This window comes from Lasiosphaeria miniovina (assembly GCF_030549165.1).
Source record: "Lasiosphaeria miniovina strain SMH2392-1A chromosome Unknown B0T26scaffold_9, whole genome shotgun sequence".
Taxonomy (NCBI): domain Eukaryota; kingdom Fungi; phylum Ascomycota; class Sordariomycetes; order Sordariales; family Lasiosphaeriaceae; genus Lasiosphaeria; species Lasiosphaeria miniovina.
Window position 1 is genome coordinate 1529597 of NW_026848228.1, and position 12973 is coordinate 1542569.

The 12973-nt window shown below is 53.5% G+C and overlaps 4 protein-coding genes across 4 annotated transcripts; 1 reads left to right on the plus strand and 3 right to left on the minus strand.

Moving 5' to 3' along the window:
- The first annotated feature begins 197 nt into the window (after positions 1 to 197).
- On the plus strand, positions 198 to 975 carry B0T26DRAFT_735559 (uncharacterized protein). Its single transcript, XM_060443250.1, has one exon. The coding sequence runs from the start codon at positions 288 to 290 to the stop codon at positions 555 to 557; it is 270 nt and encodes an 89-aa protein (XP_060289677.1). The 5' UTR covers positions 198 to 287; the 3' UTR covers positions 558 to 975.
- Positions 976 to 5077: 4102 nt separating this feature from the next.
- B0T26DRAFT_682094 (uncharacterized protein) lies at positions 5078 to 5612 on the minus strand (the record flags this gene model as incomplete). Its single annotated transcript, XM_060440719.1, has 2 exons — positions 5078 to 5312; positions 5455 to 5612. The coding sequence occupies 2 exons, from the start codon at positions 5610 to 5612 to the stop codon at positions 5078 to 5080; spliced, it is 393 nt and encodes a 130-aa protein (XP_060289678.1).
- A 1822-nt stretch (positions 5613 to 7434) lies between these two features.
- On the minus strand, positions 7435 to 8744 carry B0T26DRAFT_618029 (RTA1 like protein-domain-containing protein; the record flags this gene model as incomplete). Its single annotated transcript, XM_060436018.1, has 4 exons — positions 7435 to 7513; positions 7631 to 7705; positions 7812 to 8331; positions 8543 to 8744. Coding segments are annotated over 4 exons (876 nt in total), but the record flags the coding sequence as incomplete, so codon positions are not given.
- Positions 8745 to 9885: 1141 nt separating this feature from the next.
- On the minus strand, positions 9886 to 11787 carry B0T26DRAFT_538683 (6-phosphogluconate dehydrogenase). Its single transcript, XM_060435558.1, has 4 exons — positions 11549 to 11787; positions 11265 to 11443; positions 10164 to 11157; positions 9886 to 10060 (listed from the first exon to the last, which is right to left on the minus strand). The coding sequence occupies exons 1-3, from the start codon at positions 11684 to 11686 to the stop codon at positions 10368 to 10370; spliced, it is 1107 nt and encodes a 368-aa protein (XP_060289680.1). The 5' UTR covers positions 11687 to 11787; the 3' UTR covers positions 9886 to 10060; positions 10164 to 10367.
- Positions 11788 to 12973: the final 1186 nt, after the last annotated feature.

Consider the following 12973-nt stretch of genomic DNA (forward strand, 5'->3'; position numbering starts at 1 on the left):
GCACAGATGCTGGACACACACATTATGGTGGAAGCAATGGTCACTTTGGAATGGTACGCAGCAAGGGCTTGGATCACTCAAAATAGCGCGGATGAAGGACAGGAGGCAAACCAGAACAGCAATGGGGGTTTCATCAAGGGGAGATGTTCTAGATATCATGAAACTTGGAAAGCGTCGTTGTCCAACCTAAATGCGTTAGCCTCTTGATTCTCCTTATACCCAATTACCGTGACACGATATTCCTGTCTTTTCAACTCTTTTTGATCACTCACTCTTTTTCGTTCACAATGCACTCACTCGCTGCTGTTCTACTCATCGGCGGGAGTCTACTATCAGCCAAAGCCACGCCCATCGCGATAGTTCAGGGTTTGTCAGAAGACACAGCTAACATTACAGCCCGAGACCTCAGAGGTTCTCTCCCAGTCAGCGCCTCGACGCTCGAGCACAGGTTCCAGCCCGTGACCGACTTTGATACAGACGGTTGCTACTACACGTCGGCCATCGACCCAGATGGCAGTCTCAACCAGGGCCTTTCCGCCGGGAAAGGAAACCGCTAATCTCAGTATCTCCCGCTCGATGATAGCATTCGACCGCTTCATCGTTGCAGCCAAACGTCTAGGTGCGCAGCGCCTGGGGGCGTACTTGTCGCGCTGTGCCGCGTACAGGACCGTCTACGCCCTGGCGGCGACGAACTCGAAGAACCCGCGCCATGAGGCCGTGTCTAGCATCGAGGGTGCGCACGAGGTGCGTCAGGGTCAAGTCTGTTGGCACAGGAGGCCGGGAAGAGCGGAGGAAGACGAGGTGGAGAAGGGGGCCGACGAGATTTGAGCGAGGCGATGTAGGAGACGAGTACGCGGTGTGCGTGGGGATCGAGCGGTGCGCAAAGGGCGGGTTAGTGGTTAAGTGGGCGATGCGGGCGAGTTGGACGGCGGAGGTGTACGCTGTTGGGCGAGGGCTGGTGATGCTAGCTATGGCGATACGAAACTGGGGGCGAAGGGCGAAAATTGGTCTCAATAAAAGCTCAGGAAAACCCACCTTCTGCGCAGAGTGAAAGCGGGGTTACAGGTAGCGCGGGGTACAGTAAGCAAAAGAGAATGCAGCGGAGGACGGTGTCTCTCTTTTTTGGTGGCTCAGTCTTAACGGCTAGGTTCCCGACGTAATGCCGGCATCGCAAAACATCGGTAAGCTCCAAAAGCAACCCGCCAAACAACAAACCCGTCATAATGCCAGATCACCCTACGCGCTCCCGAAACCATCTGCAATCTTCAATCCTGACCCTTTCCAGTTGAAACATCTCAGCTTCGTCTCTAGTCCGCCACCAGCATTTATGCCGCTACCCCACTCACCCCTCCAAAGTACGACTGCGATAGGGCCTCAAATTCATTAATATATTAAAGAATCATATATACGTTATCGCCGGTCGGCATATTTACTAAACTACGCCTAAGGAGGATCACTAGATGGTAACATACTATTACAAACCACTCGACTGTTAGGGTCGTCTGTCTGTAAGGGAGCACGGGCTCCACAGGATGCTGGGGTTGGTAATTATAAAGATAGAACAAATGGCAAGCTCCTATCGCACGGGTAATACAGCCAAATCGGAATGCCACTCAAAGTGTATGAGTGCAGTGAATGTGTATTGCTTGCTTGAAGAACCAAGCAAGAACTATCTAAGACCGTGGGCACGGTCATCGTATTTATCTAATTGTGGCGGGCCAGTAAGAGCACAGCTCTTACTTGCCCGGCAGGAAGGAGCTGCCTGGCACCGGGCACTGCTAGCGTGCCGGGCCATTTGCCTGGTGCCAAGACCCCTCTTGGCACCGGGCCACCTCTGATTGGCCGTCCTTCCGCTTGCCTGGTGCCAAGAGCCCTCTTGGCACCGGGCACCGTCTGACTGGCTCAAGCGACGAGCGGGGTCCCCAGTCATGCCTGAGGCGCCCGCTTCCTGCAGCTGGTCCAGTACGAACCAGGTTCGTCACACATACCCTGCTGTAACCTCATCACTAGTCCCCGAGCTTGCAATGCGCTGACTTTCGTAGCTATATGCACCTGGCCTGTTTCTTGAAGTTGATAGACTATTATATTCATACCGCGGGTCCCACCTTTCGGGTGAGCGGGAGGTACGGCTAGCGTGCCGATTCGGCCGCCTCGCGCACTATCTAGACTACGAAGGAGTAAAGCGAAAGCCTACTAGATACTAGACAGCAAAAGCGAGCAGCACCATCACAAGCATTCGGATAGTACAATCTCGTAGCTTGATAACGACGAGGACGGTGTAAGAGAGGGCAGGTACGCCTGATCAAGGTGGTCACAATGAAGGTAACAAGGAAGGCGAGCAATGACTGATATTGGTGTAAGACTTCAACCTGGCCCTCGCAAAGGAAGGGGGCGAGGGCCACTGTTTATATACATGCTCAGGGGCTCCGTTCCCCGTGACGGCGTGGCGCCATGGTGTGGCTCAGTGGCTGTGCCAGCTGGCAGTGGTCTGGCCAGCTGGTGACAGGTGGTGGGCGTGCACAAGGTGTGCGCGCGTTGACATGTGCTTGGGGTGCTCTTTCCTTACAGAACGGTTATGAGTTAGACTCACGCAATCTATACGCTATTGGTACTCCTTACTATTTGATTCACTACAGCGGTATACTACCTTCCTCTAGCTTACCCACCCAAACCTCACAGTCCTAGGCCCAGCCTAACTCCGTAGAACCCTCGGTGTTCCAGATTGTAACACTGAGAGAAGCAAGCTAACTGCTATAAGTCTGTAGAACACTGCTACAAGCCTGCTACTTAGGCTGTGAGAACTCTGCTTAGCAGTCTACCTCGTAGGTATTACAAACCGCTCGACTGTGTGGGTCTCCTGTTTGTACGGCGCAGATATGGCGCCTGGTTGATAGGGTAAGGTGTGTACGGCTGAATAGAGGGCAAGCTCCTATTGCAATGAAATACAGTTGAACTGTCTGTTACTCAAAGTATATGAGTACCAAGAATGTGTCACGTGGAAAGGGTGCTCCATTTGACCACACAAGCGGTTGAGCCGAGGTTCAGCCATAGTGCTGGCCATACCGCCTAATGCAGGAGGGTCAGAAAAGGCACGCGCATTACGCGCTTACTACACACACGGAGATGCAACAGAATTGATCACTTTTGACACAATTGACGCACTTTTACCTGACTTCACTATATTCAACACGTATTCATCGTCCCCATCCCCAAGGACTGGGCGGGTGGTCTTCGACGACTTAATATAATCTCGAAAGTACGACTTTATTATAGTCTTTTCGCGTTTCTAGTCGTTGCAAAGACCCAACCAAATCTGGTCAAAGTCCCCGCCCTTAAACTTCTTAACGAATCTAATATCTTATCGTTAACGAAGAACAAATAACATAACCTACGAGATCAGGTAGGTACTTACAGCCGCATCGCTTACTATATACGAAACCGCTCTTCTTATAGATAAGGATATACTTTCCGCTTACTATCAAAATTATCATCTACGAGGAACTCATCGTCCTCGTCCGCTTTTCGTTATCGCTCTTTATCGTCGCGTAACTTGACAGGTTTACTAAGAACGAGAACGCGGCGTCGGGATATTTTAACGTGACTCGGATGCTTTCTGCTCAATGTCTACGATAGCGAGAGCTGCCAACAGGAGGGAGGCCCAGCTCCCCTTAAATAAATTGCGCCGCCGCCGCAACGGCGAAGCTGGCGAAACGGCCATCTTAACAGTGCGCCGCAAAAATAACGGTGTTTTCGTCTCCCCGGCAGACAAACCTTTCCCTGAATGTTTGTTGGCGTGGTACTTGGGCAGAATAAATGCCACAGCACAGCAAGATCGGCCAGGAAAAGCCCCAGGTATTCTAGAGATAAGGAATTGAGAATTTTCAAATATTGGAACGTCCCCCGCTAACAAACATTCAGAGATTGGATTCGAGACCTCTCAGTTAACTTGCGTGGTCTACTCCCACCGTGCAGAGCATGGAAATGCAACCAACACGCACCTACGCCCACGCCATAGGCATAGCCCATAGTGATTCACACCTAAGCTTCACAGCTTCCAACATCGCCGAGTATTCATTGCTATGATGTGGCTGGAACGACATCAAGATCTGAAACAGGAACAATGACAAAGAGATCAATGCTGCGGTATTGTGCCCATGTTTAGTTGCTCCCAGCACCTCCAAATAACTAGTCTTAAAACAAAGAACATTGCTGTGAATACAGCTTGCACTTGCCTCCTGCATCGAATAACTATAAAACCCACTACTTGTTTCCCATTTATTTTACATTATAAAAGCATCCCTTCGCCTGTTCTCCTCCCCAGACAACCTTCCCACTGCAATAATAGGTACTCTTACCCAAGACAACCCCTGTAATTAAACACAAACACACACACATCCATATCCCCCCTCCAAAAATGGCCAAGAAGCGAGCCGTCCGCGACGCGCAGGAGCTGAGGAGGGGGTTCACGTACCCGAACAAATGGCTCGCGGCGCCTGACGTCAAGAAGGTCTACGGCACGGACGACTAGGCGTGGAGCTGCTGCGAGTGCCAGCATGCCAACAAGCTCAAGGACAGCCGGCCGGAAAGCGTGGCGTGCGGCAACTTCAAGCAGAGCTGCGAGTACCGCCGCTGCGACGAGTGCACGTACGGCGATGTTGTTTGTAACCCGACTAAGGCTGCTGCTGCTGCTGCTGCTGTTACTATTGCTGCTTCTGCTTCTGACTCTGGTTCGAAATCGACCAATGAGTAGGATAATTAATGATAATTAGTCGCATGGGCAGCATCTAACAGGAATAATCAGTGGCATTTTTGTACATGGCTGATTTTGCTAGATATCAATGAGTTTATTTATTTCTCCTTCTTTGAAACTTTGAGATGACCGTGCCTCCCTGTGGTTAATTATTGGTTATCTATATGACGAATTCCCTAAAGCCTTGATATTTCCTCGTCCTAAATCTTAAGTGAATAGTAATGCCCATCTTTCCCGTAAAGTACTTTAATATATTTCACCAACATGAACAAATCCTGAGAATTCGCATTCCTCCCATTTCAGCCCCCACCTACACGAGACATGGCCTCAGCCACCCCCTATCAAGTATGGCAATGTAGAGTCGCCACTAGATGATAGGGCGAGCAGGAGGCGGTCGCGTTCGGTGGCGCTGACTTTGCAGAACGCTGCCGGCGCGCCCGAGTCGTCGCTGCCGGCGAGGGCGGTGGGCGTCATCTCTCGGCGCAGCGCTGCTCGAAGCGACTCGGGGCTTGACAGCGCGCCCTCGAGCTTGACGAGGTACGTGTGCGTGCTGCCTAGCGAACTGCGGCTGGGCGGCAGCTGGTGGGCGAGCGGCCGACTTGGTGAGCCAGCACGCGTGCTCGTAGGCCTCCTTGTCGAATCCGGCTACCGTTTTGTTGGCCGCGACGGTCTCTCATGATGCCTCGGAAGGGGTGCGTCGGCACAGGTCACGCTTCTTGTCCTCGATTTCTTTGGCGGCCACGGCGTACGTGTATCCGAAGAGGGCCTGCCACCGCTTGACCGTGTCGTGTTCGGGCTCATCTTCTCTTCTGGCCTGGGCTGCGAGCTTACAGCCTGGACCATGGACGCGAGTTCGTCCCATGCATCCATTTGATAGTCTTGGTCTAGATGAACTGTGAAGACTTAATGAACAGTGGTTGAGTCAGTATAGTTGTAAAGGATTTCAAGGCCAGGTGGTGGTTATTTATAGCAAAACGGTTAGGGATAAATAAAGTTTTTTGACTGGCAGGTACTTAATTGTGTTTATTTTTGTGTCTACGTGGTGACGGTGATCAGGGGTTCAGGGGCCGGGTAAACAAGGGGGTTATTTACACCCTTACCCAGTTTCATCTAGTGTACTTCTTTCCTTTTTTTCCTTGGCCTGCCCATCTCATATTCTGGCCCGTGATCAAAGTTGACAGTGGCTTGAAGGGTCTTGAATTGTCTGTCTAAATCCAATCTAATAATACAGGAAAGAAGGCCTTTTATGCTTCCAAGAAAAGGACAAAGGAAACCTGGTTCAATAGTCTGTTCAGTCGTACTACGTAAGGGACTCAGCCGTAGCAAGGGAGAAAAAGAGGGCATTCGGAAGTCCGGGAGTCCGAAAAAAGGGATCAGGGCTAAAAGTAACGAATGAAGGGATACGCAGGGATATGCAGGTATGTGACTTGACAATGTGGTTCAAAAGTGGCTAAAAAGTGGGCGACACATATAAGATAGGCAGCCCGCCCTCCTTCTGGTCAGAGGGACGGCATCGTTCGTTGCCTTTTGTTTCTAGCCATTCTTAGAAATCACGTCTTCTTACCATGAATTGAGATCCCCGGCCAGTGCACGTAGTAGTGCCCTTTTCTTTGGTATATTAACTACCCGGCTATGCATTCCGGTACCTGTACTCTGTGAGACTCGCCCGCGGCTCGCCTTGGTGTTCTTTTGTGTTGCATTTTCACCGGTTCAATGGGTACAAGTTATCTTACTTGAGTAATGAATCTAACTGTGAAAGTCGCTCCTTGAGTAGACAAAATAAAGTTTATCAACCGGTAGGTATGAGTCCATCGAGGCCGTTGTATATTTGAACTTTTAATTTATACGGCAAATGTTTAATTCTGTTTAGTTTGGCACTTATTTGCTAACGGGTGTGAAGCCATTTTACTTCGGCGATAAAGCTAAGTTGCCGAAGTCGCTCCCAGAGTCGATAAATAAAATATCTAGAAATACTGGGTTTACTGACTCACGCTGCTATCGAGTTTGACAAATTTCTGTAAGATTTGTTGAGAATAATTAGTTAGGTGTCGACATATATAGCACAATACCTCAATGTCTATTAGCGTAGTACCTAGAATAGGTATTAATTCTACTAACGACTACCTCCCTCAGCGAAGAATTTCAGGACGAGCTGTAAGTTATCAAAGCATCTTAAATCTTGGAAAATCCCCCCTAATAATTATTTAGTGGGTTGGCTTGTAAGACACAGTGGAGAAAGCTTCAGCTCGACAAAATTATTTTCACTATTCGCGGCCTCGAAAACGTTGAAGCCGTCAAGAGTGTGTAAGAATTTGGTGGCAAGGTAGCAAACGATACGAGATATATCCAGAAATCTATAGCCAGGCTAGATTCCAACAACCCCAAAGGTTGAAGCACCATGACAGGGCACATTACCACAGTCTACAAAGGTTACGAAACCCCTCAAGTCAGTCCTTGCTCTTAGGCTCCACAGAAATAACCTCTTTCGGAGCCTCCCGGGGCTGTTGCTGTTGTTGCTGCTCGATGTCACGGACACTATCTGCTGACGCCTGCTCTGAAAGCCCGTTTCCGCTCCCAACCTGCTTCAACGCCGCCTCTCCGTGAGCCCCTTCGGCTTTCTCGGCGCTCGTCATGTTTCCTGTCGCACCAAACTTCAGCCCCAGCCCGCGCCCGCCGCTCTTGGCCGACATGCGCGCCGCCATTTGCGGGAACAGGAAGCCTGGCGGGAACACGGCCAGTAAGACGCACGAGATAGCGACCATGCTGCATGGTAAGTTTTGTTAGCATGTCGGAGTGGGAGTCGAAATCAGTTGGCAGTAGGGTTACAAGTGATGAAAGTTTGGATGTTGATGAGAAAAGGGAGGTTCCTGTTCTACTCACAATCCCTCAAGGACAATAAACGACGGCTCGTCCTGCATGATCTTGTTTCCCCACCCGCCAGCCATCTCGGCGATACTGTTGTGGCGTGGACAAGCCCGGGTCAGCACTTGGTTCAGTTATCCACGCTTTCCATCCGGCCAAGCAATGACTCCGACCACTTGAGAACACCGGCACAACTCACCGATAGATGCAGCGGATCAAGATGCCGCTGTACGCCGCGGTGGCGGCGTAGATGAAAGCCCTGAACTTCTTGTCGTGCCACAGCGCGACCGCGTCCTGGCGCGGCACCAGGCCCGTGCCTGCCCCGTCTGCCGCTGCTATCCACCGCTTGACGCGGAGGTAGTAGTCTGCGCAGGTGGTGCCGAAACAGAGCAGCACGAAGACCTGCAGGGTGATGCCGGCGATGATGGCGCGGTTGCCGTGCTGGAGCATCGAGAAGTTCGTGGAGCCGGCGCTGGCCGCGAGGGCGCCGCCGATGGCCTGGACCAGCAGGCACGACACGTCGAGGGGCACGAAGATGAAGGGAAAGAGGTGTGGGCGCACGCGTGAGAGCTCTGGGTTGAGCGACAGGCACACGTGCTTCAGCGTCAGGTAGATGGACACGCACGCCAGTGTCGGCGCCAGGACGATGGCGCAGATCTGCGTCTCAAAGGCTTCCTTGTTCCAGGGGTTGTCGCTCAGCGGGATGCGGGCTCCATAGCCTGTTGTGTGAGGCGGCGCCCAGGCGCACGTGTCAGCCGAGTGCCAGCAAGAAACGAAACTGAAATGAACATGAAAGATTGTTCCTCATCGCTCATGTCTCTTGATGGTTGGCGACAGGACAGTTCTTATCACCATCCACCTCGACAATTTCAAACAAAGTAAGTGCACAATGGCTTGTGACTGCGAATAAAAAGCCAGGGATTGGCCTACCGGCGAGCTCCAGCGCACAGCCAGCAGTAATGAAAGCCATGTAGCTCCACGTCTTCTTCCACGTGCCTAGAGTCAGGGTGGTGACCATGGCCAGGCCGAACACAATGGCGAAGAAGTAGTTGATACCTCTGTTGGGAAAATAGCCAAGAGTGGTGGCCTGGACAGGGCAGAAGGCCGATATCTGGGTGCATGAGTAGTAGTAGGCCCCTAGGTTGTCAACACCGGCCCCGCCCCCCGTCTCGGTATCAAAGCCTGTGGTGTTTTCCATGGTTGGCGCCGAGATGGAGGTTGAGAGGGATCGGGGTCACCGGCGAACGAAAGGAACGAGGTGATGGTTCACTCTCCCGACCTACTCAAGCCTTTCGGCTGACTACTTTCAAGGTTCGGGGCGGGAGCAAACGTGTCTTGAATGTTGGCGATGCTGAACTAGCGATGTTTCACAACCGGAACGGGGCTCCCTGCGGAACGGGGCTCCCTGCTGAATTCCGCAATCGAGGATTCTAGATTTCGGGGTAAATACGGATTGACCAGTGACTTCAGCGATGAATATCATGGAACGAAAATGTGTCACTTGGGCGCCTCGGCCGGAAGCGAACTAATGTAGTCGGTCAAGCACGGACGGAGGCGGAGATGATGCAGCAGTTCTCGTGTGTCGCCTCCATAATGAGACATGGGATATCTGGCGAGGCTGTCAACCCGGATTGCGCGAGGGCGAGGGCGGGGGGTGGCCAGACCAGTCCATATCTTATATGCCCGGCTTGTGAATTGCCTATCACCAGCGACTTGAACACGGCCAAGCCAGCCAAGACAAGCCCCGCCCTATCGAAAGGTGACGGCGACAGTTGATGGACGAGGGTTTTGGCATCCGCCGTTCCATTCGGCTCCAAATCAGACCAGCAAACGCGACTGCGCTCACCCCTTGGGAGTCCTTCCAGTCGGGCATACCGTATACCGATCCTTTTCGACCACTGACCATTTACCATTGGCCATTGACAATTCAACACCAGACGGAACACACGATATGCGGCTCTGGAGGCGCATCTTGCGCACATAACCCCTCTTTGCAAGACTAATAAAAGTCTGCGACGACGCCCGGGCATGTGAAAACGGGTCTCCGCATCAATTTGCACACGTGGGTTGCAGACCATGTTACTAAAACCCGAGGCGCGGGGGCCGAGTCTGGAGTTGTCAAACTTCGATGGGAAAGACGGCAGAAGAAGGTGCGGAGACGTTCCAAAAAAGGCGACAAGTTCACCCACACTCGAATAGAGATTGGCGGGAAACGGCCTGGGCTTTCCCCACAAATCGATATGCAATGCTAGAAGGTAAAAAAAAAAAAAAAAGTAGAAAGGCGTTGATGGAATGTCAATCCTGGTCAGAATTAGACTTCGACCTACTGTACAAAATGGTAATGGTAAAGTTCTCGAGGTGGAGCACGAACCAAGCCGCGACACACGTGTCAACTTTATGCCCTAATTATGTTATGCATGCATCGTTTTATGTACATGTACATTGGAGCTCGGCCTTGCACCACCAGCGCCAAATCTCGACAAAACGTGGAGGGATGACCGACAACTGTCGTCGCGCAGACGTCGAATTGGCCCAAAGCCGAGCCCAACGCCACGCCATCGCCCTCTGCACCTAGCGGCACGCAACGGCTGAAGCTTCACTAGGGCACTACTAGCTAACACGGTAGCGGTGGCCGCTACACGCAGGCGGATGCCGTGAGAAGACTGCCTTCTCCCCCCAATTTTTGTGTTGTTGCTGTTTGTTGCGTTGCTGTTACCCGACCATTGACCATTCGAGGCAGGCTGCCGCGACATGTTCACTTTTCTCCCGAGCCCGACTCCTCCTTCCCCGCCCCCTCGTCGCTGAGCCAGCGGTAGACGACCGAAAAGTCGCGCCCCTTGCAGCGGTCGTCGGCCTCGGCCGCCTCGTACACGCCCGACGTCTCAGCCGCCAAGGGCAGCCTGGCGCCCTTCTCGTCGGCGGCGCGCATGGCCAGGCGCAGGTCCTTGCGCATCAGCCCGATACCGAAGCCGCCCTTGTAGTCGCGGCTGGCGGGCGCCCCGGCCACGACGCCCGGCACCGGGTTGTTCACCTCGCTCGGCCAGCACCGCCCCGTGCTGACGTTGATGACGCGCGCGAGCACCTGCGGGTCCAGCCCCCACCGCACGCCAAAGTGCATGGCCTCGGCCGTCGCGATGTTCTCCACGGCGAGCAGGTAGTTGTTGGCCAGCTTGGCTGCCAGCCCGGACCCCTGCGCGCCGCAGTGCAGCACCCTCGCCCCCATGCGCAGGAGCACTGCCTCGGCCACCAGGAACACGGCTTGAGACGCCCCTACCATGAATGTCAGCGTCCCCGCCGTGGCCCCGACCACGCCGCCCGACATAGGCGCGTCCACAAAGTGCCCGTCCCACGCCCCCGCAGCTGCCGCCGCCGCCGTCTGCGCCGCTACCTTGTTCGACGTCGCGGGATCAATGGTCGAGCAGTCGATGAAGAGGCGGGTCTCGGGTCTCGGCGACGATGGCGGCGGCGCGCCCGTGAGGATGTTGTTGTACGTGGCCAGAACGTGTTCTGGTTCCGGCAGGCAGGTAATGACGGTTGTCTGTAGAGTCCGGCGTTCAGGTCAGCCGCTGGTGCCATCCACAGAAGCGCAAAGGGAAGTATGCTTTTTCCTTATTTTCCTTCTTCCGCGAGAGACAAAACCGGGGGAGATCATACCGCTTCTCGCGCCGCTTCATGCGCGCTGCTTGACACCTCGGTCGTCGCCCCGAGCGGGCCCTGTACTGTGCTAGTCTCCTGCGCCAGCTTCACCGCCACCGACCGATTGATATCGTAGAGCCGGAGCGTGTCAGACGACGGCAGCTTGGCGCCGAGGTTGCGAGCCATTTGGTAGCCCTGCCAGCGAGCGGGGTCGCCGAAGCCCCCGGGTCAGCCCACTTACGACTCCCAATCTCGAGACCACGGCGTCCGCCGCCAATGGCGCGTAGAATCATAACATACCATCTGCCCCAACCCAATGAAGGCGTACGTGTCCAGTCTGCGCGGCGTCGTCGAGAATGCCCGCCGTGGGCCACGAGCCGCCGCCAGCGTCGTCGCTGACGGCTTCCTCCATGCTATTCTCCTCGTAGCAGCTTTCATATCTGCCCAGTCGGCCGTATGGTGGTCAACAAACCGTAGACTGCGAGTTTCCTAGGAGTCCCCAATCAAGAAACCTAGCAATAATAGAATACCAATGCACGTCCTCGGTTTGCTGAAAGTATTGATCGTCCCAGGTTCCAAGGTTCCTCGCTCCCTCTATTTACAGCCTACATTCCCCCCTCCTCGCGTCTCCCTTCACTAAGATGGACGGAGTGATGGATGCAATGGCGCGTGACACAAGGCGGGGAGAGTGGGTTACCCAGAGGCTAGCTAGGTACCTAGGTAGAGCGAGACAGCCGTCCGTCGACCCGAGACCATTCACGGGCGGCTCTTGTGCCGACCCTTGCCGAACTCACATGGTTTCCCCTCACCAGTCACCCACGAACCCCCGAACAACAAGAACCCTCGTAAAGAATAAGGTCAAGGGGGCATCGGAATCGGGTTGGTGTCTTGGTGTGTGCTAACAAAGAGCCAAGGAGCGCTTGAGTTAAAAGACTGTGCCTGAGGTGTCAATTGCTACACAATCCCTAATGAAATAATCCGGGGTCGTTCCCGCTTCAGCCCCAGCCAGCGGTTCGTGAAAGTTTGTCGGGCCGGACCACCAGCGAGGGAACATCCATTATTTCAAGACAATGCATTCTCCGTCTTTGGAGTTGGCTCCGGCGCTACAGGCATCATGCCTGCCTACCATAATCACACGCGCAGCTTTCGTGTCAAGGATGCACAGCTCAAGAGCAGTGCACTCATTCTCTATATTCTCTCTCTCAGCGCGAGACAAAAAGGTTCCTGATCCATTTCATTACAAAGGGTTGGGCATAATGCGCAACAAAGCGATCGTGCCTACAAAAACAAAACCAGAAAAGAGAGGAAAAAGGAGAGCCGACCGAGTTTCTTCCCCTCCTCACTCCTCACGCCTCCCAACTCCTCCCCCAGAGTCCTCCACAAGTGCCTGCCAATCCCGCATCCCAAGACATGTATGCGTATATGTGTGCGTGTGTTCGCGAGGTGCTTCCAACGCCCAAGATATCAAAAATGTAACGCGAGTGTGTGAGTGTCCGTGTGCGTTCGCGTTTGCATATTCGTACATTTCGGTGACTCGAGTCGTCCATTCAATACGACGCCTAGGCCCTAGCCATTGAAAAGACATGCGCTCAAGCATATCGACTTTGGAGTAGGGGGGGAGGCGGGGGCCGGCGACCAACTCCTTTTTTCCCTCCTCTTGTTGTTCTCTCAAAAGCGCGAGCGATAGCCGTCGCAGGGGTATGTGCAGAAAACGACAAATGAAAG